The sequence below is a fragment of the Panthera leo genome, chromosome A3, assembly GCF_018350215.1.
Source record: "Panthera leo isolate Ple1 chromosome A3, P.leo_Ple1_pat1.1, whole genome shotgun sequence".
NCBI classification, from domain to species: Eukaryota; Metazoa; Chordata; class Mammalia; order Carnivora; family Felidae; genus Panthera; species Panthera leo.
The window spans coordinates 100,611,978-100,638,607 of NC_056681.1; the positions used below are offsets into that span (position 1 = coordinate 100,611,978).

General features: G+C 39.7%; 1 protein-coding gene across 2 annotated transcripts in view; it reads left to right on the plus strand.

Annotated features, from left to right (window-relative positions):
- The window catches only part of KDM3A (lysine demethylase 3A), a 53,102-nt gene extending 36,272 nt beyond the window's left edge, over positions 1-16,830 (plus strand). The window contains exons 16-26 of one of the 2 annotated variants that reach the window (XM_042932932.1): positions 547-742; positions 2,822-2,994; positions 3,372-3,608; positions 4,996-5,167; positions 7,523-7,610; positions 8,279-8,409; positions 12,686-12,805; positions 12,891-13,027; positions 14,752-14,928; positions 15,012-15,146; positions 16,119-16,830. In XM_042932932.1, coding sequence (XP_042788866.1) covers positions 547-742; positions 2,822-2,994; positions 3,372-3,608; positions 4,996-5,167; positions 7,523-7,610; positions 8,279-8,409; positions 12,686-12,805; positions 12,891-13,027; positions 14,752-14,928; positions 15,012-15,146; positions 16,119-16,199 — 1,647 coding nt within the window. In that variant the 3' untranslated portion in view covers positions 16,200-16,830. Of the gene's footprint in view, positions 1-546; positions 743-2,821; positions 2,995-3,371; positions 3,609-4,995; positions 5,168-7,522; positions 7,611-8,278; positions 8,410-12,685; positions 12,806-12,887; positions 13,028-14,751; positions 14,929-15,011; positions 15,147-16,118 lie in introns of both variants that reach the window. The other variant, XM_042932931.1, reaches the window with a different exon arrangement.
- Positions 16,831-26,630: the final 9,800 nt, after the last annotated feature.

The following is a 26,630-nucleotide window of genomic DNA, read 5'->3' on the forward strand; positions in this document are numbered from 1 at the left end:
TTGAGTTCTTTTAAGAGCTGTTGATCACATTTTAAAGCCTACTATGCTATGCTAAAACAAAAGAGCATTTTGTATTCTGCATCCCATTTCCTTCTGAAATCACAGCTGTACCTTTCCTACCCTGCTTCATTCATTCATTTATTCATTCATTCATTCATTCATCAGCCATGCTGTGAGTGCCTATTCAAGATATTATGAGCTCACAGGGAAGATAGACACAAACTAGTCATTTTAAAGCAGCGTGGTAAGGGGAGTGATAAGGGTTTGTATGAGCAAGAGATGGGTGGTAAAGGGGTAGAGAGGGAAACATGTCTTTTGTTTTCACCAGCAATACTTAGAAGCTATAAGAAAATTAAAATCTCTTTTATCTTGTATAGTTCTGCCCTGTTATTGCAAGGTTACTGCAGCTGTGGTGATGTCCAGGACTATTAGGTGGTTTTGTTTGGGGTATTTATGTCTTACTGGTGAGCTGTTAGGGAAGAGGATAAGAAAAAGGAAATGTAATGTTTTAGCTTGTGGAAAATTCTCCTTTTATACTCAACACAGACTTCCTTTGCTGGAGAAAAACCTACTCTTGGTGCCGGGTTCCAGCAGAATCCCTTGGTGTTGGAGCCAGTGCCTGTGGCTGGGGAAGCTGCTTCCAAGCCAGCCAGCAGCATGAAGCCCACCTGTCCAGCCAGCACATCTCCTTTAAACTGGCTGGCAGACCTGACCAGCGGGAATGTCAACAAGGAAAACAAGGGTGAGTGTTTTCTGCTTTCCTGTGGGTTCCTGAGAACTTTAGTCCATTCACGGGAGGAATTGGCAACCTCAGTTGTTGTGAGAACAGAGTAATTAGAAGTGTGTGGAATGGAAAGTATTGGTTCCCTGTAGTTCTCCTGAGTCCTGGTACAAATGCAAGTATTTTTAAAATGCAACCCCAAAGGGGAGAACTTTTGCTGACTGTAGAACTCTAGGTTGAGATTGTGTTTGGCAAGAAAGGAGGGGGCTGAGACTTGTTTTAATAGGCGATTTTCCATCTTTCTGTCCTTACCCTGTTTGTTTTTTCTGTTTTGTCTAATTAGAATGTTCTGGCTTCAGTTTTATTTTTCTCATCTGTGCTTTGTCTCAGGATGCTTGACGACAGTATAAAGAACATGGGCTTTGGATTCAGGTAGTTCGTTAGGTTTAGGCGATTATGCTTTTTAGCCATGTTTTAAGAAAGAAAAATTGCAGGTTAATTTCTTTTGTGCAAAGATCCTAATCAAAATTTCAGTGAATAGAATTCAACACTGGGGCGCCTGGGTGGCTCAGTTGGTTAAGTGTCTGATTCTTGATTTCGGCTCAGGTCATTATCTCATGGTTCGTGGGTTCAAGCCCCACATTGGGCTCTGTGCTCACAATGCAGAGCCTGCTTGGGATTCTCTGTGTCTCTCTCTCTCTCTCTCTCTCTCTCTCTCTCTGCCCTTCCCCTGCTTGCTATCTCTCTATCTCTTGCAAAAATAAGTAAATAAATATTAAAAAAAAATTCAACACTATGAATGAAGGAATTCTATAGCATGACCAAGTAGGGCTTCAGAAATGCAGCTGTAGTTTAACATTGAAAATGTGGGAGAAAAGTCATGTGACAAGACACAAAGTAGTATAATTCAATAGCTATTCATGATTAAAACAACTCTTAAATAGGAACAAAGGGAATATCCTCAATCTAATGAGTTTCTATAATAAAACTGACAGCAAATATAATGGTTGGTTTTTTTAATTGATATTTTTTTAACAGTTTTCCTCTGCTCAGGAATAAGAGAATACCTGCCATCACTATTTTATTAAACATTGTACTGGAAGTCCTGGCTGTTGCAAAGGCAGACAAAAAGATAAGGATTGGAAAAAAAGATAAAGCTGTCGATATATATTTTTTTAAAGTTGTCGATATTTTAGACAATCTGATTATATGTGTGAAAAATCTAAAAGTATCCATATTTAATAAACATATCTACCAAGATTGCTAGTTACAGTGTTAATTTACATAAATCCATTATATTTTGTATATCAGGAGCACACAAATAGAAGAGGGAAGTCTAAAAAATACCATTTGCACCATGTGAGTTCACTCATGTGGAATCTAAGTGTTTTTTTTTACATTTATTTATTTTTGAGACACAGAGTATGAGCGGTGGGGTTGGGGGGGTGGGTGCAGAGAGAGAGGGAGACACAGAATCCAAAGCAGGCTCTAGGCTTTGAGCTGCCAGCACAGAGCCCGATGTAGGACTCGAACCCACGCACCATGAGATCATGACCTGAGCTGAAGTCATACGCTCAACCGACTGAGCCACCCAGGTGCCCCTCACTCCCCTCACTCATGTGGAATCTAAAAAAACAAATGAATAAACAAAAAGTAGAATCAGATCTATAATTGCAAGAGGGGAGAGGGGGTGGGCAAAATGGGTGAAGGGGAGTAGGAGATACAGGCTTCCAGTTATGGAATGGATAAGTCACAGGAATAAAAGGCACAGCAATAGGGAATATAGTCATTGATGTTGTAATACTGTTGTATGGTGACAGATGGTAGCTACATCTGAAACTAAAGTAATACTGTGTGTCAACTATACTCAAAAAAAAGTTTTTTTAACATAATATCACCTTGAATGTTGGATATTTATTATTTTAATACAAGTTGGAAATCCTTGTCTAAATCAGTAATTTCATTAGTATTTATCCTCTTAAGTTTTTTGGTTCTAAAGTAAATGAAAGCCAAGTTCGAAAGTAATTCTAATAGAAGACAAATAAGGGATTTGCCTTTTGGAATGCTTTTCCATATGGATGTTTTTCGTTTTGTTTCTAGAAAAACAACCAACAATGCCAATTCTAAAGAACGAAATCAAATGCCTTCCACCCCTCCCCCCTTTGAGCAAATCCAGCACAGTCCTCCACACCTTTAACAGCACAATTTTAACACCTGTAAGCAACAACAATTCTGGTTTCCTCCGAAATCTCTTGAATTCCTCTACAGGAAAGGTAAGCATTTGTTTTATTGTTTGTATTCCATCTTACAAAGATGAATACAGTCAGAGCAGGAAGAGACTAGAGAAATTGAAACAGAAAGTAGAAAGAAGGATTTGAATCTTAGGCTTTCCTTCATGGGTGCAGGTTTTATTGGCAGGCAGGCTTCACAGGGTTGTAGTACTGGGCTGGGCCATTTTCTCCTAGTAAACTTTTTTCTATACCTGCTTCCTGTGAGTTGTAATGTCAAGTGACGGAAGGGGACTTACCTGTTTGTCTTAGGGTCCTGACTTGGAATCTTTTCTGGATATGTAATGGCCATCCTACTATTATAGGAATGGGTCTTTTGATGGTAGGGAATATTTAAGACTTGTGTTCTTTCTCAAATTCAGACAGAAAATGGACTCAAGAATACACCAAAAATCCTTGATGACATCTTTGCCTCTTTGGTGCAAAATAAGACTGCCACTGATTTATCTAAGAGGCCTCAAGGACTGACTATTAAGCCTAGCATTCTGGGCTTTGACACTCCTCACTATTGGCTGTGTGATAATCGCTTGCTATGCCTCCAGGATCCCAACAACAAGAGCAACTGGAATGTGTTTAGGGAGTGCTGGAAACAAGGACAGGTAAGAGGGGCCTCTGCTCCTCCAACCCAGTTCAGACCCCCTTTTGGAGGTCTTTTGGCAGGCTTCTGACAGCCCTGCTCCCCGCCCCCGCCTCTACCTCTCAATTGTGAGTGGTATATACTTTATCTGCTACTTTTTTACTTTATTGTTTGGGGTGAATATAATTAGGGCACTGTAGCTGTGAGTCTTATTTTTTGGAGTGGACATTCCTGAGCTCTCTACTAGTGAGGTTTTGATTGCTTCCAAACCAGTTATCACTGGGTTTTTGATGAGTGCTTTCTGGGCTCAGTGATTCTTGGGTATTGATTCTCAACAGAAGAAGTGAAAGCATGACTAAGAGGCTGATGGGGTTTAGGAGATTAGACAAAATACTATCCAAATCATGTGTCCCTCTTCCCAGAGTTAAAACCCTTATGCTGAAGGCAATTTTAGGTGGGCCAGAGCCATGTGGTATCATCTTGGAATTGGTGTGTAGTCTCTCAGGGGCCTGTTTTTAAAGGGCAGCCTTGTTCAATCTTAGGTTTTGGTTGATGGTTTAGGAGATACATGGCTTTGTAGACCTACTCCTCAGTGTTTTTGTTTTGGTTTTTGTATTTGGGATCTTTGGCTTCTCTTCTGGGCCAAATGGAGTCCTCACTACAGGAACGCTATGTTCTTGGACAAGTACAGGACTTGGGGAATTGGCAAATAGAGTTATGTATTTAACAAAAAAAAAATTTAAGAATTTTTTAATTCAGCCCCATATACTAACTAATAAGATTTGTTCATGATGGCAGTGACAGGCTGAATACGATCCACCACCCCATGTTTTGTTTAGATTACATAATTTTTTTAAAAAAAATTGAACTCCCCAGTATTTTAGTCAGACTGTTTCACATAAAGATCGGGATTCCTGGGGGTGCCTGGGTGGCTCAGTCCATTAGGTGACGGATTCTTCAGCTCAGGTCATGATCTCGCAGTTCGTGAGTTCAAGCCCCGCATCAGGTTTTGTGCTGACTGCTTGGGATTCTCTCTCCTCTCTCTGCCCCTCCCCCCCCTTCACTCTCTCACTCTGTCTCTTGCTATCAAAAAAAAAAAAAAAACATTAAAAAAATTGGGCTTGTCTTGGCCTTTTCGGGTGCCTGTTCCTGCCTGGTAGCAAGCATATTCTGTGAGTAATGGATCTGAGTCGAAGATGTGATTCTTGCTCGTAGACACTTACTAATGTAGTTAGAGCAAGGACTGTGTGAAGACAAATGCTGTGGGAGCTGAGAGCACTAAGCTGTCACTTTGGGATCTAACACTGAGGACCAGCCACAGAGAAACAAGGGGCTGTTTGAAAAGGGGCTGCCACTGGTTTGGGGACAGAGCTGGGGGAGTTCAAACTAAAGTCTTTGTTCTCTTTTAGCCAGTGATGGTGTCAGGAGTGCATCATAAGTTGAACAGTGACCTCTGGAAACCTGAATCCTTCAGGAAAGAGTTTGGGAATCAGGAAGTCGACCTAGTTAACTGTAGGACCAATGAAATCATCACGGGAGCCACAGTAGGAGACTTCTGGGATGGATTTGAAGATGTTCCAAGTATGTATTAAAGACCTTTTAAGGGGGTTAGAATGTGAAGGGAGAGCACAGGAGTAGCAGGAGTCTGAAGCCCTTCAGCAGCAATGACAGCATTGTCTGTGATCTTAGAGTTTAAAATTAGTGTGTTCTCTCTTCCTCCCCTTTCATTTTGCAAAGGTTATGCTTTCGACCTGAGGCCCATTCACTTTGTAGTTCCTTAAAGAGGTGAGGTTTTAGTTACCTGTACTTACGGTGGCTCCATGTCTGTCCTGTAACTGACATTCTGTGCCTCCACCTGTGCCTGGCGGGAGGGGAGCACAAAGCCAGGGCGTGGGACTCAAGGCTGGTGGTGTTATGTGTATCTCACTTTTATACATCCTTTTTACGTTTAAAAATTTTAATTATTGATTAATAAAATAAGACCTGAAGATGCCAGGGAATGTGAATTCATTTAACACCGGGTATCCTGGTCACTGCCTACTGCAACTGGGCTAGAGGGGCATTGAGGCAGTAAGGCAGCTTGTGTGTCTGGTGCTAAGGCTTGGCCCTTTCTATGTATTGGCCAATCAGTAGTAAACTGTTTCCAAGAACATCAAGTTCATCTTTGACCCTGGGGATTCACATCACAGGCATCTGTCACCAGGCCTCCATCCCTGCTGGAGGGTTTGACCAGTTCATTCTTTAGACTCTCAGTAGCTCAAGGTCACTCATTCATCACCCTCACTTTTTTAGACACACTTCCATCTTTGAATCTGCTTCCTTATTTCCTTTTGTCCGTATTTATAGATTATGGCTCATACTTTATTTGTAACAAAGTATTTAATACAAGGCATGATGGGGTTTTCTACAAGTACATACTAAGATGGAGTTTCAGACATAAGATGGTTACTTAGGGATCAACATCTGCAAAATAAAGGAAGAGGAAGCAGGACTGAGCAGGCAAAGGAGTCAGTTGCAATGCAGACTCAACAAAGCCTCAGCGAATCTTGCAGGGAGTTCTGAAGCAAGTATTGCCCTCCATTGTCTCTGATTAGGCTGCAGTTGGAAATTGCCAGGGTCTTTATTCCCCTGCCTCCCTTATTCTCTAAATGCTGGTGTCCCAGGACGGACATGATCTGGCAAGGCAGCCCTGTGCAGCTGGGGCAGACCTTATGAAGCTTTCCAGTTAGGCCTGAGTTCAAAGCCTGACTCTTGATATGTACTTGTGCATATGAGCTTGGTAACTTCATTTTTCTGGGACTCAAAACTTCCTCATGCCGGCAGATGGTAAAAACAGCTAAGAGTCAACTATAGCTTGCCTTTTCTTTACTGACGATTCTGCTGCACACACCCCCAGCTCACCACCCACACTGACATACTGCTGGTATTCTGAACATACGCGGTACCCTGTGTTTTTCTTTGTTTCCTCCTGTAGTGTGCACTTAGCTAGGTTATGGGACAGTACTTGGTTGACTACAAAACATTATTACAAATGTTAGTCCTCAAGAGTACAGGGTCTGAAGTCAAACCTGGGCTCCAGTTCCAGTTCTGCCACTTAGTAACAGGTTGATCTTGGGCATCTGCCAGTTTCCTCATCCCAAAATGGGAATATTAAATAGTGCCTAAACTCACTGGGATGTTGGCTTTAGTTGTAAGGATTAAATGGTTAAAACACTTAGCAGAGACTAGAACACAGCAAGAAATGACATAATAGTTGTCATTGCTGTTAATCGTAATTATCAGTATCTTTTTCAAGTAGAGCTTGGTTCTTGGTTCCTTGGCATTACAATGGGTAATAGTGCTGACTAAACCCTGTGGTGCTGTTGACCCTAGTTATCCCTGGACAGAACATCAGGTAGTTTCAGTCTTGCTGGGCAAAACAAGTCATTTATATTTCATGGTGGCCTCAGAAAATCTGGTGTACTAAACATCTGTGGCCTCTGATTTTTAAAGTGCAGTACTGTTTATTAGTTGGAGAGCTACTCACTTCTTCCAGAACACTGTATAGGAGGAAGAGACTGGATCTGAAACAGACAGCTGTCAAAACCAACTATGTGTAAAGGGCAAAAGGGGGTGGCTGAAGTCTGTAAGTGTGCAGCAGTTTAATAAGCATCTAGAAAAGCTTAGTTCGTAATTTTTATTTTGCTACTCCTGTGTTACCTCCTGGGTACGAATGCATTTCTTGGCCCTACGGAAATAAAATAGGCAATTTTATTGCAATTGGCAGGAGGGGAATATTAAAGAAAAATATTTGTGTACTGAACGTATCGGATTGTGAAGATTTTGCAGAGGTAAATTTTATTGAATTGTTAAGCATAAAATGCTAATTTGCCATTTATTTTGGTCTGTTTCTGAGTTATGAATAATAACAATTCAGTAATTCTGGCTACTTTTCAGACCGTTTGAAGAATGAAAAAGAACCAATGGTGTTGAAACTTAAGGACTGGCCACCAGGAGAAGATTTTAGAGATATGATGCCTTCTAGGTATGATTATTGGTGGGGTGAGGGATGAATCTGTCCTTGACTTGATAGGCTAAATTCTTTTTGAGGTGGTGAGAAAACAGTTTTCAGAAGAGAAAGATGAAATATGGAATAGTTCCACTGGTGCTGATATTTCATTTCTAGTCTTGGAGAAGTATGTTTTAAATGAGATGAAGTTCCTGACTCTGAGATCTGGCTGACTAATGAAAGGTCCACTAGTTTCAACTGTAGTGCCCTGCTAGAAAGAGGCCGGCTGAGGTGTGCAGCCTCTGGGCTGGAGGCAGTGCTGGGATCAGACACATCAGGTTCAGTGCAATGATACCGTTGAATTAGACAGCAAGACTGCTGAATTGGTAGATCCATTTTCCTGATTGGAGCTTGGACTTTGAAAAGAATGCTTAGAACTAATAATACATCCCTGAGTGTCACTTCTTACCATCAGAAAGTTATCACTCAAATCATTTGTCTGAAATATTCCAGATCATTTTGTTAAAGATGTGTGCTGTAGGAGAGGAAGAAGACATTTTTGTTCCTAACTACTATAAGTCTCATCTTAAATATTGTAAGGAAAGCTATCTCCATCTTTATCTTCCTATTGGTAAGAAGGAACAAAAAAATGTTGGATTAGGAAGGCAGACTTATTTTGCTAACGCTTGGTTGTCTTGTCCTAGGTTTGATGATCTGATGGCCAATATCCCACTGCCCGAGTACACAAGGAGAGATGGCAAACTAAACTTGGCTTCCAGGCTGCCAAACTACTTTGTTAGGCCAGATCTTGGTCCCAAGATGTATAACGCCTACGGTAAGGAAGAAACAGCTAAGTTGAAAACCTTATAATGGAAATAGAGTTAAGTCAGAATGTTTGGAAAATTGCTTTTGGGGGAGATGGAGATGGACAACATTCATAATCCTAATAAGAACACTGCATTTGGCTTCATTTTTGTGTATTTCCTTTCATTCCTTTCCGTGTGTGTGTATTTCCTTTTCGTAGTTACAGTTGTAAGACATATGCAGTTTTTACTTTTTCTTTTTTTTACATCTAATATTATATCTTAAAATCTTTGTGGTGCTTAATTGTTTTTAGTGTGATATTTTTTAAATGATTGTATGGTATATCATCAAATCAATTCTGTTATTCATCTTAAAATCAGTCTGCTAGCATTGCAGCTGTTTTAAAACCAGCTGTACTTAAATGCAAGTAATCCATGTTGGTGAGTAGTAGTTTGTTCCTTAAGTTAGTATTGGAAGCACACTTTGTTTGTTGTTTTATGTTTATTTTTGAGAGAGAGAGAGAGGAGTGCAAGTGAGGGAGGAGCAGAGAGAGAGATAGACACACACAGAACCTGAAGCAGGCTCCAGGCTCTGAGCTGTCAGCCCAGAGCCTGATGCAGGGCTCAAACCCACGAACTGTGAGATCATGACCTGAGCCGAAGTCGCTGCTCAACTGACTGAGCCACCCAGGCCCCCTGGAAGCACCTTTTGAATTGGATAGTTTATGGAGTCATGTCTAAACAATGAAAATCCAACGAGGAAGACTGTACAAGATAGAGATTGATTTCCTTGGTCACCAACTAGTTTGGTTTTTTTTTTAATTTTTTAATGTTTTATTTTTGAGAGAGACACACACAGAATGCGAGCGGGGGAAGACCAGAGAGAGAGGGAGACATAGGATCTGAAGCAGGCTTCGGGCTCTGCATGGAGCCCAATATGGGGCTTGAACCCACAAACCGTGAGATCATGACCTGAGCTGAAGTCGGATGCTTAACCAGCCTAGCCACCCATGTGCCCCTGATCTTGAATAGTTTTATGTTGGGTCTTTATTTAGGTCTTGGTGATAGTTGGCTGTTTTGAAGGAATTATTTACCCATTGATTGTTGAATGAAGTTTCAGTTTTTTGGATCATTTATTGAATTTGCTTTAGTCTTTTATACTATTTGGATCCCATTTTTCCTTCTAGAAATTACTTCTTTGATTTTATTCTTTCCTTCTATTTTTTTTTTTTAAACGTTTATTTATTTTTGAGACAGAGAGAGACAGAGCATGAACAGGGGAGGGGCAGAGAGAGAGGGAGTCACAGAATCTGAAACAGGCTCCAGGCTCTGAGCTATCAGCACAGAGCCCGACGCGGGGCTCGAACTCACGGACCATGAGATCATGACCTGAGCCGAAGTCGGACGCTTACCCGACCAAGCTACCCAGGTGCCCCTATTCTTTCCTTCTATAATTACTCTCAACTCCAGTCTCTCGGGCCTGAGGGTGACAGCCCTCCTGAAGATGAGACAGAGTCCTTTAGCACCTTTGCTGTGTTTTCCCGAGACTGTCAGGGGAGGAGAAGAGCAGGGGCTTGGATCTCAGCCCCACAGTTCTTCCATTAGGATGGAGTCAGCTCAGGGATCCACCTGGACTGGAGTCAGGGAACATTTCGAGAAGGAAGTTCATGTTGGGAAGCTCCCACGGTCTAGATGCCCGGGATGGTGAGAAATGGTCTGTGGGAGAGAGGACACAGCAGGCAGGGGTCCCCTGGCCTATTCCCTTTGCTTTCCAAATCTCAGTTTAGAGAACCCTGCATGTGCTGTGGGGCTGTTGCATGTTCCCTAGTTGAGTTGCCTTTCTGCAAGCCCATCGGAGCAGTTAGTTGGTTGGAGCATACTCTGTTTACAGTGGGGGTTTACAGTGAACTTACATGAATGAAAGTATTTTTCCACAAAAGGAAATGGTGGAAGTGGTATAATGTCGCATAGTGATTATCCTTGCTTTGTAGACATCCTGAAGCTTTATGGGGTAGAAGTGGTTATCTGAGAAGTTTTCAGAATAAATTGTCTGCTTGGTTTGAATGGCTTGGCAGCATGGACACCCATAGATAGATGGCAGTGTTGTTACTCTTTAAAAGCTTTACCTGTGACAAAATAAGCAGTGAGGGATTGAAAATAATGAAAATGTGTTCGTTTTCAAACACCTTGTACTTTCTCACAAAATTAAAGAGCGGTCATTTTCAAACGTCCAGTGATCGAGCTGTGACTCCTCAGTCAGAGTAGAGTGAAAAGGTTCTTTGGAGAGAGAGAGAGAGTCAGTATCTCTCCAGCTCCAGTACCACCAGCAGTTTTACAGATGTCCAGGTCTTCAGGACAGTAGCAGGGACAGTGACCTTCTCGGGTCTGAGCCTAGGACGTCAAGTCTCCTAATTTCCAGGCTAGAGCCATTCTACTCTGCCCCCAACCCCCAGCAGCCCGGATTGTGTCCACTTACATGCTTTTCGTAACAGTCCATGGTGCTGTGTTTCAGGATTTTCTATTTTCTGGGAATCCTTTCCCTGGGACCTTTATGTTTTTGTGATCTTAGTCTGTTGGAGTTCAGGCTCCTTTTAGAGACTGTTTTATCAGTGTGCAGTCGCCGTGGCCACATTTGGATGGGCTTTGTGCTGATGGCTGGGTAGGTGTCACCTCCTTCCTCGTTGGCACAGCTGTTTTCCCCTATTTGGCACTGATCCAAGAGCAAGCAGCCTGACGAAGCTCTGAGACCTACCTGTTCACGCTTCCTTCCACAGTGTTAACTGTCGCCCTGCAATTTGTGTTTGTCGTTCCCGCATATTTGTGATGCTACCATATATATTTGTATTCCCGCGGAATATTCTTTGAGATTTAACCTGTGTTTGAGCTTCATCGAAATAGAATCAGGCTTTTGGATATTCATCCATGCTATCATTTATTACTGTCCATTTCATTCATTTTTCTTGTGTCCTATTAATTGCTTTTTCTTCTTAAATTTTAATTTTACTCTTTATTATAGAAAAATGTCCCAAATGCACTCAGAACTTCAGAGTCTAATACAGTGACTGCCCATATACTTACTACCCAGTCACAGTAGCTATCAGTTTTTTACCATGAGTGTTTCATTATTCAATCCCGTTATATTTGTCCCTTACCATGTTAAAACAAATCTTTTATGTATCGCCTTTAAAGCACATCCTTTGATTTTGCCCTAATACCTAATGTTCTCTCCCCACTCTTGGGGCTCATAGGTCAACTGAATGGAAAGAAAGGAAGGCACAGCAGGGCTTTAGGGCCACAGTCCCAGGTGGACGTTATGGGGTGCCCTCTGCTGTGGAGAGTAGCTCCTAGAACCGTAGGGTCTCACAAATCAGAGGGAAGTCCTTGGCCTCCTCCAGACAAAACAGGGCTGTTTCGGGGCTGGCAGGTTAGAAAATGACTTCCGCTTGCCCAGTTCAAGCCAGGCTTCCCTTCACTGCCCATTCAAGAAGCAGAGTCCACATGTCAGGGTGGGCTGTCCAGGGTGACCACAGGGCTTGGTGAGCCTCAGGGTGAGTGCTGAGCAAAGTACATCTTTTCCAGGGGGTAGGAGATTAAAGTCTCAGACTATGAGCTTGTGCTGTGGCTCACCCTACCCTCCCTATTTGTTTTTGTTTTTACAGTTGAAGGAACCAAGGCAGTGTTTTCTTTCGTTCTGAGTGTATAGTCATTTGAGGTCCCAGCTTTATGTGTATGTGAAGGGGATTTCTGTTAGACTCTCCATCCTGAGTGGACCCTGGGCCTTAGGTTTTACCCCACAGTGCTCTAGGCTGTGACAACCTGGGCTTGGATTCACCTGGTCAAGCACATGTCCTTTTGGAGGAGCCACTTTACCATTCCTGAGTCCTGCTTTCTGATTTCTTGGCTTATGAGTGTTTCTTTCTTTCTTTTTTTTTTTTTTGCCAGCACACTGATTCATTAGAAGAAAATTTTCTTCAATAATTTCATCCAGTAGTTTTGGTTCTTACAGGAGGGTGTGTCAAGGACCTACTTTGCCTGTCATCAGAAACAGAAGTCCTACTGTTAGAACTTGTTTTTGTTGTTGTTGTTGTTGTTGTTGTTTTGTTTTGTTTTGTTTTGTTTTAACGATTAAATATTTGATGAGATTGCTTTCTTTCAAAGTTGAAAGGATAATTTAATATTAAATACTGTTGTCTTGTACATGATTTAGAGAGGCAGGTTTTAAGTTTGTGACCAAGTATCTCCCAGAGAGTGAGAAAGAGAATGGCAGCCTTCACATCTCAGTAAATTTAAGGTGTTTTCTGTTGGCAGGATTGATTACTCCGGAAGACAGGAAATATGGAACAACAAATCTTCACTTAGACGTATCTGATGCAGCCAATGTCATGGTGTATGTGGGAATTCCCAAAGGACAGTGTGACCAAGAAGAAGGTAGGGTGCTGCTGAGCATAAAAGTGGGGCTTACTCTCTGAGCTGGAGACTTTGGTGTGATATTTGCTTTCTCTTGCTCCAGAAGTCCTTAAAACCATCCAAGATGGAGATTCTGATGAACTCACAATAAAGCGATTTATCGAGGGAAAAGAGAAGCCGGGAGCCCTCTGGCATATATACGCTGCAAAGGACACAGAGAAAATACGAGAATTCCTTAAAAAGGTGTGCCCTTTATCCTATGGCATGTGAGGAGAGAGGCGTGGAGAATAGCAGTATTATAAATTACCACATGTTGAGACTAGCTGGTTACCAGGAACTCATCACGGCCTCAAAAGTTAGACCTGTGCCTGTCAGACTGATGTGGCTGAAGCTGGTTGCTGAGGAACAGACTTCAAAGTGATTAGGTTCACACCTTTGAAAAGAGGAGAGGGGCCTTGCCTTTTTCCTTATGACTGTGTTTTACATTATAGTGGATTTGGAGATTTTTGTGCTCTACCTTCAGGTTAGTTCCTCTGATCATCTGTTAGTACCGGTTTGTTCTTAATTTTTTTTTTTTAACGTTTATTTGTTTTTGAGACAGAGACAGAGCATGAACGGGGGAGGGTCAGAGAGAGAGGGAGACACAGAATCTGAAACAGGCTCCAGGCTCTGAGCAGTCAGCACAGAGCCCGACGTGGGGCTCGAACTCACGGACCGCGAGATCATGATCTGAGCCGAAGTCGGACGCTTAACCGACTGAGCCACCCAGGCGCCCCAGTACCGGTTTGTTTTTATTGCCTTGAAAATCTAAGTACTGTACTTTAGAGGTTCACATAAAATTCCTTGGCCCTTGATATCTTTGCTCAGAGTGAGTTACTTAGGTCCCTGTAGGTTTTGTCTACCCTCACTAGTAGTAGGTCAGGAAAGCCTCAGGCATTGCTTGTGGCCATTAGCTTGTGAAGGGTCATTGGAAAGGGATGCAGGGGTTTTTAAGATTTCAGGTTTCTAGTAGTAGGCAGATTGTTCAGCAAGGGCTGTGTCTGGAAAGTTCTAGGCGAAATGGACACACTCAGTTTTTAAACCTGTTTGCCACTGAGGCTACTGATTGCAGCCCAAGCATCTGTGACTGACATTCTTCAGTTCATGAGGAATGAATGTGAATACTCCTAGCCTGTTGCCTGGTACCAGGTAGGTCCTTAACCAGCATTGGTTTGAGTCAAAGCTGTTTCTTACTTGGGATCATTGGACTCTTTCAAAACCTGCTGGTCACCATATTGTTCCTTTGATTGTGTCAACCTGAGTCTGGGCTGCCAAATAACTGTGTCTAGAATAAACAGATTTATTCTATGGCTATCTTTGGGACTCGTCTGTAACACTGTATTTCAGATTGTTAAATGAGTATAGATTTTTAATAACTGCAATACAGCAAGTCTGTTTCTAAGGAACTTGAGCCTGTTTATGTTCAAAAGTTTAGACCAGGGACACCTGGTGGCTCAGTTAAGCATCCGACTTTGGCTTAGGTCATGATCTCGCACTGTGTAGGTTCAAGCCCCGTGTTGGGCTCTGTGCTTACAGTTCAGACCCTAGATCCTGCTTCAGATTCTGTGTCTCCCTCTCTCTCTGCCCCTCCTCCTCTTGCACTCTGTGTCTCTCTCTCTCAAAAAATAAACGTTAAAAAAAAAAAACGTCTAGACCAAAATATTGTCCAAATATAGCATTTCCAAATATATGCAGACTGCCAGTCAGAGATTATTGGAAATAACAGAAGGAAAACCACATTTTCTTTCAGTTTTCTCTTGGTTCGTTCAATTAATGTCTTTGAGTATTACTTGTCTCTTTCTGCCAACAGAGTATCTGTTAAGGAAGGCCTGACATCTGTTGACTGCCCACACTATTCAGAGGGGGAAAGTGCCCTCGCTGGGCCTCAATACATTGCTCAGTTTCATATTACTTCAAATGTATTCTAGGTATCAGAAGAGCAAGGTCAAGAAAACCCAGCAGACCATGATCCCATTCATGATCAGAGCTGGTATTTAGACCGATCACTAAGAAAGCGTCTTCACCAAGAGTATGGAGTTCAAGGCTGGGCTATTGTACAGTTTCTTGGGGATGTGGTATTTATCCCAGCAGGAGCTCCACATCAGGCAAGAAACATTACTTTATTCTTTATTCTCCTTACACTAAGAACTTTTGCATATGTGTTACTGATGCAGCTTGTGTTTTCCAGGTTCATAACTTATATAGCTGTATCAAAGTGGCCGAAGATTTTGTTTCTCCAGAGCATGTTAAACACTGTTTCTGGCTTACTCAGGAATTCCGTTATCTGTCACAGACTCACACCAATCATGAAGATAAATTACAGGTAAAAATATTACTGATTCCTGGTGTTCTCTGACTCTGGCTTCATGACCCATTATTGACCTTATAAAGAGAGTCTGTGAACTTGGCCATATCACCCTTGGCACATGAGTTGATGAACTGGCTTATGTCTAGTTCCACTGTCTACATAGGCCAAGGAGGAACAAACATAGAAGAAATCTTACCTTGGTTTGCTGTTGTTTAGACTGTAAATACTGTGCCCCAAGAGAAAGGCTTTAGTATTGAAAATGAATAGATCTGATATCTAATCCTGGCTCAACTGCCAGACATTGGTCTTGAACAAAGACTCTTAATGCTGTGTTGTTATCCTTGAATAGAGCAGAATCTTGAGTATCCAAAGAGGATCCAGAGAGTGGGTTCAAAGATGCTTTTAATAGTGAATTATGTAAAATATAATTTCATACTTGGAAAACTAGGGGAACATACAGGTTTTGAAAAATTGTACCTTGGGACTTGCCTCTCCCTGTATTCACCAGGCTCAGTGCCACGTGGCATCAAAACCTGCATGAGGGGGAAAAGGCATGGGTTTAAAATAGGTGTGAAATACTGGCCTAATGGAGTCTAGGGGCCTTTCCAGTATTGACACGTTGAATACTGAGTTTTAAATTTGGAGAGAGGGGCTTCCTGAGCAGCTCAGTTGGTTGAGCGTCCAACTCTTGATTTCGGCCCAGGTCATGATCTCACGGTTCATGGGATCAAGCCCCATGTCAGGCTCTGTGCTGAGCATGGAGCCTGCTTGAGATTCTCTTTCTCCTTCTGCCCCTCCTCCCTGCTCATGTGTTCTCTCTCTCCCTCTCTCTCTGTCTCTCTGACTCTAAATTTAAAAAAATATTAAAAATTAAAAAATTTTTAATTTAGAGAGAATGGTGGTAAAATTGGTAAGGGAAAAGTTTACTCTTAAGGACAGATTTTAGATTTATTGGTGAACTGACCATGTTTTCTCCTGTCCTTTTAGGTGAAGAATGTTATCTACCATGCAGTGAAAGATGCAATTGCTATGCTGAAAGCCAGCGAATCCAGTTTCAGCAAACCGTAGGGGTCCAAGGGACGCCTTAACCCCTGTACATTGGACGTGAATTACTGGCAGCTGTTCAAATTCTTCAGGCAGGATTCCTGTGGACTTTGAGATTCATGTTACCTCATCTTCTTTTTTAAACTGTACCCAACTGGTAAGGGTACTCTGTCTAATGTATATTTCTAGTGTTTACACACACTAAATGTGTATATGTAGGAACTATTTACAGAACATGCATCCTTAAACTGTGACTTTTCACCTAGTGCAGACCTTCTACCATGCTGTAAAAACAAAACCTCTTACCAGCTCTGGAACAATACCTGCAGTTATTCCCAGCTGTTTGGTTGGACAGCTTAGTCAAATGGATTTATAACTCTTAGGAATCACTGCACGGTTTATTTGGCTGTATTTTGTTTTGTGTCTGTCTGAGTATCCTCTCCCCTACCCCTTAGGGTTCAGATGAGCGATGGAGGAAATGACAGCTAACGATGCAGTTCCTACTGTATTGCATTAGGACTGGCATTATATAGCAGAAATCAACTACTGTACAATTCTTGGGTTTAACCATCTTTAGTTAAATGGAGTTTTAATTTAAATGAAGCTTTGCTAATTTTAAGTGTTAAGCATTTTGCATTAAAGTATTCATATAATATTTTGACTCCACTCATTGGCATTATTATCCTCTGGTTATAGATTCAGCACACTTTTCTGCAATGTTCTAGGTATAAGAGGTTGCTCCGGGAATGCCTCTTAAAAGCAAAGAAATTAGATGCTATAGTGATTTGTGAGTGATAATTTATAATGCTAACATGGAAATAAGTTTCTTCTTAGCCAAATGGAAGCCTTGTCACACTTTTGCAAAGAAATACCGCCAATTAACTAAATTTGGAAGTGGAAGTTAACCAAGAAATCAAATAGTGACTGGTTAAATGGTTCTAAAAAAATATTTCAAAGAGATTGAAATACTTTGTCTTGTCTTTCATAATATAAGAGTTTACGAAGGAAAAGGAAATTATTAGAAATTTTAGAACAGTAGGATCTTAAAACAATCCTTTCTGAAGGAAGAGAATTCATCAGGAAGCCACCTTTCTGTATTTCCCTGGGCTTCTCTCCAAGCCAGGCCTCAAAGGAGTCCCACCGATAGTTACACCACTGTTATTCATAATCAAATAGATTGTAACAAGTGTGAAAACAGAAAGCCACCATGAACAAGAGTCGATAAGAACTTTCAAATTGCCGTATTAAACCTGCAAAGGTTTACAGACTGGAATGATCCAGTATTATTTTATATTCTGAACTGTTTAATACATTAAAAGAAATAAGAGTATTGGAATATGATGAAAGAATGAGATTTCCAGAAATGACCAAATATGGAAAGAAGCTAAATAGCATTTATAGAAATGAGACATGATGGTTAAAATTAGAAATTCAGCAGATGAGTTAAACAGAAAAAATTCTTTTATGAACTGGGAGATTGGTAAAAATATAGAATACGGCATTGAATAACAGGAAACTATAAAGAAGTGTTAACTGATAAGCAGGACACTGAAAAATACATGTTTGATAGTGAGTGAAAGCCAAGAGAATCGGGGGGGGGGGGGGGGGAGAAAGATGCTGTTCAAAGATAATTTTCCAGTATTAATGACCTCATCAGATTAGAGAAGCCCACCTAAATCAAGCAAGATAAGTTAAAAGTCCACCTGTATGTTAATAAATTAAAAGACTACTCAAACAAGTAGGTTTTATATTAAAAGCAGCCAGAGTGGGGAAAACATGATCTTCAGGGAAGTGACAGATGAACAGTTGACTTCGTAACAGCAACGGTGGAGGTCAGAAGAAAATAGATTCCATTCTTCCGGTGCTGAAGAACATAGCCAAAAACAGAAATACAGACACAGCAAAATTCTTCCTCTGTTCTTTATGGAAAATTTCAGATGAAAACCAGAGTTTATTTTCAGGCCCTCGCTGAAGGAACTTTTAAGGATATCCTTAGGAAAGAAAACCCAGAGCATGCAAGAAAAAAATGGAGTACAAGGGAAATTATAAACTTCTGGATGAATTTAAACAATAATAGTGTTAACCAATATTTTTTAAGGTATGGATAAATTTCCTTAAAAAGTTAAACAGAACTAACATATGTGATCCAGCAGTTCCACTCCTAGGCTTACTTAAAAGAATTGAAAGCAAGGATTCAGATACCCATACACTTGTGTTCTTAGCATCATCATTCACAAGAGCCAAAAGGTGGAAACAGCCCAGGTGTTCATCAACAAATGAGTGAATAAACAAGATGTGGCATAATACATACGATGGAATATTTTTTGGTCTTAAAAATGAAGGAAATTCTGGCACATGCTATAACATGGATGAATCTGGAAAGCATGCTAAGTGAGACAAGCCAGACACAGAAGGAGAGATACATGATTTCACATCTATGAGAAATAATCAGGGGCACCAGGGTGGCTCATTTGGTTAGGCGTTCGGCTTCGACTCAGGTCATGATCTCGCGGTTCATGAGTTCGAGCTCCCCGTCGGGCTCTGTGCTGACAGCTTGGAGCCTGGAGCCTGCTTCGGATTCTGTGTCTCCCTCCCTGCCCCTCTCTGGCTTGCTCACTCGCTCGCTCTCTCAAAAACAAATATTAAAAACAATAATCATAATCTTCGAGAAGTCAAATTTCATAGAGACAGAGTAGAATGATGCTGGGAATGGAAGGGAGTGGGAGTGGGAGTTACTGTTTGATGGGTAGAGTTTCTCTTTGGGCTGATGAAGTTCTGGGGATGGATGGTGGTGATGGTTGCACAACATTGTAAATGTACTTGCTACCACAGAATTGCACATTTAAAAATGGTTAAAATACTCAATTTTTTCTTATGTATATTTTACCAAGATAAAAAAACAACATTCCTATTTTTAAAAAACCGATTAGAAGGGCAGGAAAGAAGGAACAAATGGGACTTTTCTGAATACTCCAAATGCAAGATACAGATGGTCTGACTGTAATAAAAGACTTGACTATATGCTGCTTATGAAAGAGATGGTTTGTAGATTAAAAGTACAGAAAAGAATTATACCATGTAAACACTACTCATATGAAAGTAGTAAGATTTTAAGATAAAGAGTATTACCGGAGAGAAAAAGCGTTTTTGGTTTTTTTTTTTGGTTTGTTCTAGAAAAAATTTTTTGTTTGCTTATAGTTGACACAATTTTACATTAGTTTCAAGTGTACAGCATAGTGATTGGACAACTCTATACATCATAATACACTCACTACAAGTGTAGCTACTATCTGTCACCATACAACGCTATTACAATATCGTTGGCCATATTTCCTATGCTGTATCATTTATTCCTATGACCTATTCTATAACTGGAAGCATATCTCCCACTCCCCTTCACCCATTTTGCCCATCTTCCACCCCCTTTTCCTCTGGTGATCATCAGTTTATACGTCTAGCTCTGCTTTTTGTGTTTTAATTCATTTGTTTTTTTAGACTTCACATATGAGTGAAATCATGAAGTATTTTTTCTTGCTAAAAAAAACTTAGTGGTCATAAAAGGGTTAACTTGGAAGATATAATAATCTTACTGGCTACATACCTAATTAGGAGAGCTTCAAAATAATATGAAGCAAAATTTGACAGAATTAAAGGGGAAAAGAAATTCACAGTCATAGTTGGTGATTCTACCTCTTTCTGTAATTAATACAATAAACAGACATAAAACCAGTATAAGTACAAAATAATTGAACCTATCAACCAAATCAGCATTTATTAGAACACTAAAGCCAATGACTGTAAAACACACATTCCTTTCAAGTACGTATTGATTGTTCACCCAGAAAGGCCATAGACTGTACATTTCAGTGGATTATGTAAATTGAAATTGTATAAGGTACGTTCTTGATGTGATGACAGTGGAATTTAAACAGTAAAAAGATAACTGCAAAATTCTCAAATGTTGAGAAATTAGGCAGCATACTTCTAAGTAACCTACTGATCAAAGAAAACATCAATTGAAATCAAATTATTGGAACTGAATAATAAAAATACATTTCAAAAATAGATTCAGTTACAATAGTGCTTAGAGAGGAATGTATAATTTTCAATGTATGAGAAAAAGGTTTAAACTGTATGTATATAATATAGAATATGTTTTGGAGATTTTTGCATTTTTGTTAATGAAGGGTATTGATCTAAAAAAAACTTTTTTATATTGATCTAAAATTTTGAAATGTCCTTGTAATGTTGGGTTATGATATTGAAGTTAACCTAAAACAAGTTAGGAAGTATTTTCTCTTCATCTAATTGCTGAAAAAAATATATATATAGATCGATACATATCTATCTATCTATATATATCTATCTATATATATATATAGTTGATCCTTGAACAACACAGGTTGGAACTGCAGAAGTTCATTTATGCATGGGTTTACTTCAATAATTGGAAATATTTTTGGAGATCTGCAACAATTTGAAAACTCACAGATAAACCCTGTAGACTGGAGATACTCAAAATTTGAAAAAGGAACGTCAAAAATGTATAAAATATATGTAGGCGCTAGGCTCTTTTTTCATTTATTACATAAAATGTACTATTATGAAAAGTTAAAACTTAATAAAATTTAGGAACAGAAACACAGACTATATATATACATGGTGCCATTCGCAGTCAAGAAAAGTAAACAAAGATGCAGTATGAAGTAACTGCATAAAATCAGTTGTACATATTGTACCATAATAATTTCATAACCACCTCCTGCTGCTGAAGTGAGCACACGTAAAACACCATGTGACACTAGTCCTCTCTGCATGAGCAGTTCACATCTTCAGTAAATTGCATATTGTATTGCAAACTGCCTTCTTTCAGTTGCCATGTATTTTTGTGTTTAGCGCAGTACCATATACACTACAACAGGGGGCCCACATGAAGTGCCACTAATGGTGCTGGAGGTTCTAAGAAGCAGAGAAAAGTCATGGCATAAGGAAAAGTTGAATTGCTTGGTGAGTACCATTGATGGAGATCTGCTGCTGATGCCTACCATTTCAAGACAAACGAACCCAAGTGTAAGGACTGTTGTTAAAAAGAAAAGGAAATTCATGAAGTCATGGTCGTGGTACACCAGAAGGTGCAAAACATTTTTTGTGAAATCTTTTATCTTCTTGAAAATGCAGCATTTATGTGGGTGCAGGATTGCTATTAGGAAGGCATATCTATAGACTAATATCATTCGACAACAACTTAAAAGGCAAAAAATCTAAAACTGGAGAATGTAACACCAGCAAAGGATAGTTTGGTAATTTTAGAAAGGTTTGGCTTAAGAAATAACAAGATAACAAGAGAAGCCGTTTCTACTGACCCAAAAGCAGTAGACGAGTTCCCAGAAGCCATTAAGAAAATCATTGAGGAGAAAGGGTATCTGCCTGAGCAGATGAAAGAGCACTATTCTGGAAAAGTCTCAAAGGACATTTATTAGGAAGAGAAGCAAGTACCAGGATTTAAGGCGAGAAGGGGATAGATCGGCTAACTTTACTGTTAAGTGCAAATGCAGTCGGGTTGCTGAGGAGGACAGCCCTTATCTTTGAAGCTGCTAACCTCCAAGCTGGAAGGTGAAGGGAAAAGATAAACACCAACTGCCAGACTTTTGGTCTCACAAAGAAGGCCTGGACAATGAGAACCTTTTTCTGGGTTGGTTACATTGATGCCCCCGAAGTCAGGAAGTACCTTGCCAGCAAGGGACTGTGTTTTGAAGTTCTTTTGAAATTGGACAAATACCCCTTGCCACTCAGAACTCTATGAGTGTAACATTGAAGGCACTGGAGTGTCTACATGCCCCCCAAACACAAGGTCTCTAGATCTGGGGTGTCATAAAAACCTTTACGGCTCATTACACCTGGTACTCTATGGAAAGGATTGTAAACGCTATGGAAGAGAGCCCTGATGAAGGGTTAAACTGTTGAAGATCCCTCCATTGTTACAGAAAAAAGCTGTGAAAGCTACCAAGCCCAAAATAATAAATTCTTGCTGGAGAAAACTGTTCAGATACTGTGCATGACTTAATAGGATTTATGACAGCCAGCCAATCAAGGAAATTATGAAAGAGATTGTGAATATGGCAAAAGGGTGGGGGTTGAAGAGTGTTAGGGTATGGATATTGGAGAAATCCAAGAGCTAACAGACACCGCATCAGAGAAATTAAGACTTGATAGGAATTAACGGTGCCTGACAATGAGGAAGAAGATGCAGTCAAAGCAGTGCCAGAAGATAAATTGCCCTTAGACAATCTGGCAGAAGGGTTCCCGATCATTCAAGACTGCTTTTGACTTCTTTTCATAAAAGAAGTAACATGGACCCTTCTATGATACAGGCACTGGAACTAAAGCAAATGGGGGAAGAGGGATTGCTATCATATAGAAACATCTTTAGAGACATAAAAAGACAAGTCAGGTATTATGATGTATTTCCATAAAGTTACACTGAGGCAGGAGGCCTCAGGAGGTGGAAGGCCACCTCCACCTCCATCCCTGAGACAGCAAGACCATCTCCTCCTCTCCCTCCTCTTCCTCAGACAACTCAACATGAAGATGAAAAGGAAGACATTTATGATGATCCACTTTTATCAATAGTAAGTAATCATGCCATACAGTTAATAAGCTGATCTGTTGTGTATGTATGTGTCTATATTTGAAAATATAATTGCATGGCAAGAATGGCAAATAAGAATAGCTATAAGGTGAGTGATCTTTAACATAAAATTAATAAGGGTTAGTTTTCTTACTGTTTCCTGCTTTCAAACAGAAAACAGTTTTTCTTACTGTACAGTATGCCTCTCATAATTTGAGAAACTGCCTATCAGCCCATCATCACAGGTAAGTGGGTTTTTTTAATGTAACATTTCCAGTACTGTAAATATGACTGTAACTCTGTAGGTCATAAAAATTGTATAGAGATTCATTCATTAGTGCATAGGCTAGGGTACTGTGAAGCATTTGGATCAATTGCACTAGGCTACCATAAAGCAATCCTGTTGCTGCTGCTTCATTATCAGTGCATACATCATTATACTAGTAAATATATATGAATTTCTTTCTTACATTCTTTCCATCTTTTATGGCTAGAGTTATGTCTACAGTGTTTGATGTCACATAAGACAATATTGACGTAGGTGCTGACAAGTGACTCATCTTGTAAACAGACGACGTAAATTTAAGGTATTGATAAATACAGTACAGAACTGCTGGTGTATTTTCCCTTATGATTTTTCCTAAGAACATTTTCATTTCTCTGGCTTACTTTACTGTAAGAATATATTATATAAGACATATACAAAATATGTTAATTGACTTTTTACATTATTGTAAGGCTTCCAGTCAACAGTGAGCTATTAAGTTTTGGGGGAGTAAAAGTTTTATGCAGATTTTTTACTTCATAGGCCAGTGCCCTTAACCTCTGTGTTGTGCAAAGATCAGCTCTACTAATATTTCTTTCTTGAATATTTATATAGATGCCCTTCATTAGTGAAAATATAGGCTAGAGAGACTTCTAACTATGGATTCAATTTCTTTAACAGATCTAGGACTATTCAGGTTTCATATTTTATATTTCTAGTTTATTATTTTATTTTATTTATTTTATTATTTTATTTTAGCTATTGGCTTGTCATATATGGCTTTTATTGTGTTGAGGTACATTCCCCCTATATACTTTGTTCAGAGTTTTTATCATAAATAGATGTTGAATGTTGTCACATGCTTTTCCTGCATCTATTGACATGATCATATGTTTTTAAGCTTAAGAGAGAGAGAGTGGGGGAGGGGCAGAGAGAGTGGAAGACAGAGAATCTCTCTGCTGACAGCACAGAGCCTGATTCAGGGCTTGATCCCACAAACCATGAGATCATGACCTGAGCTGGAATCAAAAGTCAGATCTTAACTAACTGAACCACCCAGGTACCCCATGATCATATGATTTTTTTTTTAATTTTTTTTTAACGTTTATTTATTTTTGAGACAGAGAGACAGAGCATGAACGGGGGAGGGTCAGAGAGAGGGAGAGACAGAATCTGATACAGGCTCCAGGCTCCAAGCTGTCAGCACAGAGCCTGACGCAGGGCTCAAACTCACGGACCGTGAGATCATGACGTGAGCCGAAGTCGGCTGCTTAACTGACTGAGTCACCCAGGCGCCCCGATCATATGATTTTTAAGCTTCATTTTGTTAATGTGGTATATCACATTGATCTGCAGAGGCTGAACCATCCTTGTACTCAGGATAAATCCATTTGGTTATGGTGTATGATTCTTTGAATGTATTGTTGAATTCAGTTTGCCAATATTTTATTCAGATTTTTGCATCTGTGTTCATCGGGGATATTGGCTTATAATTTTTTTGTGGTGACTTGTCTGTTGTTGACATCACTGTAATGCTGGCCTTGTGAAATGAATTTGGAAGTGTTCCCGCTTCTATTTTTTGGAAGAGTTTGGAAAGGATAGTTATTAATTCTAATTTGAATATTTGGTAGAATTTATCAGGGAAGTCATCTGGTCCTAGACTTTTTTTTTTTGGGGGGGGGGGGGAGGTTTTTGATTACTAATGCAATCTCCTTACTAATATTCAGTCTGTTTGGATTTCTTCCTGTTTCTTCATGACTCAGTCTTGGTAGGTTGTATGTTTCTAGGGATTTATCCATTTCTTCTAGGTTGTAAAATTTGTTGGTGAATAGTTGTTCATAGCAGTCTCTTATGATCCTCTGTATTTCTGTAGTATCCGTTGTAACATTTTCTCTTTCATTGTGGATTTTTGAGTCTTCTCTTTTTACTTGGTGAGTCTAGCTAAAGGTTTACCAATTTTGCTTGTCTTTTGAAAGAACCAGCTTTCAGTTTCATTGATTTTGTTCTATTGTCTTTTCAGTCTCTATTTCATTGAGTTTCACTCATCATTGTTATTTCCTTCCTTCTGCTAACTTTGGGCTTTATTTGTTCTTTTTCTAGTTCCTTAAGGTGCCATGTCAGGTTGAGATTTTTCTTGTTTCTTGATGTAGGCATTTCTTGCTAGGAATTTCCCTCTTAGAACTGCTATTGCTGGGGCACGTTGGTGACTCAGTCGGTTAAGCACCCGACTTTGGCTCAGGTCATGATCTCGCAGTTCGTGAGTTTGAGCCCCACCTTGGGCTCGGTGCTGACAGCTCAGAGCCTGGAGCCTGCTTCGGATTCTGTGTCTCCCTCTCTCTCTGCCTCTCCCCCGTGTGCACTCTGTCTCTCTCAGGAATGAATAAATGTTAAAAAAAATTTTTTTTTAATAAAAAGAACTGCTGTTGCTGCATCCCACAAGTTCTGGTATGCTTTATTTCCATTTTCATTTGTCCCAAGGTAATTCTTGATTTCTCTTTGATTACTTCTTTGACCCACTGTTTGTTCATAGCATGTTGCTTAATTTCCAAATATTTGTGAATTTTCTAGGTTTTTTCTTGCAATTGATTTCTAGTTTCATAGCATTGTCACTGGAAAAGCAGCTTATGATTTCAGTTACCTTAAATTTATTAAGACTTGTGGCCTGACATATAATCTATTCTAGAGAATGTTCCATGTACACTGAGAAGAATGTATATTCTGTTGCTTTTAGATGGAAAGTTTCTGGTATATGTCTGTTAAGTACATCTTGTCTAATATGGGTCTATCTATTGGTGTAATTTGGGTATTGAGGTCCTACAATTGTAGGACAATTGTATTGCCTACAATTGTATTGCCATCTATTTCTCCCTTTAGGTCTGTTAATATTTGCTTTATATATTTAGCTGCTTTTGTGTTGAGTGCATAAACATTTATCAGTGTATATCCTCTTGTTGGATTGACCCCTTTATCAATATGTAATGTCCTTCTTTGTCTCTTATAATATTTTTATTATATCTTATAAGGTGCTAGTTATATAATTAATCTAACATATTAATTATATCTAATCTATGTGTGTGTTACATATAGATATATATAAAGGACAATATGACCATGATTTATTCCAAGAATGCAAGATTAGTTTAATGTTTGAAAATCAGTCCAAGGGGTGCCTGGGTGGCTCAATTGGGTAAATGTCAGACTTGATTTCAGCTCAGGTCCTGATCTCACAGTTTGTGAGTTTGAACCCTGTGCTGACAGATGGAGCCTGCTTGGGATTCTCTCTCTCTGCCCCTCCCCTGCCAACAATTTTGCTCTCTCTCTCTCTCAAAATAAATAAAACTTAAAACAAGTAAAAGAAATAAGTCCAAGTATTTCAGTGCATTAACAGAATAAAGAGGAAAAACTTAACTGTCAGTAGATCAGAAAAAGCTTTTGATAAAATTCAACAGCCTTTTTTGATAAAAATTCTCAATAAACTAGATACGATAAAGGGCATTTATTAAAAGCTACAGCTAAAATGATATATAATGGTAAAATATTTTGTACTTTCTCCTAAAGGTCA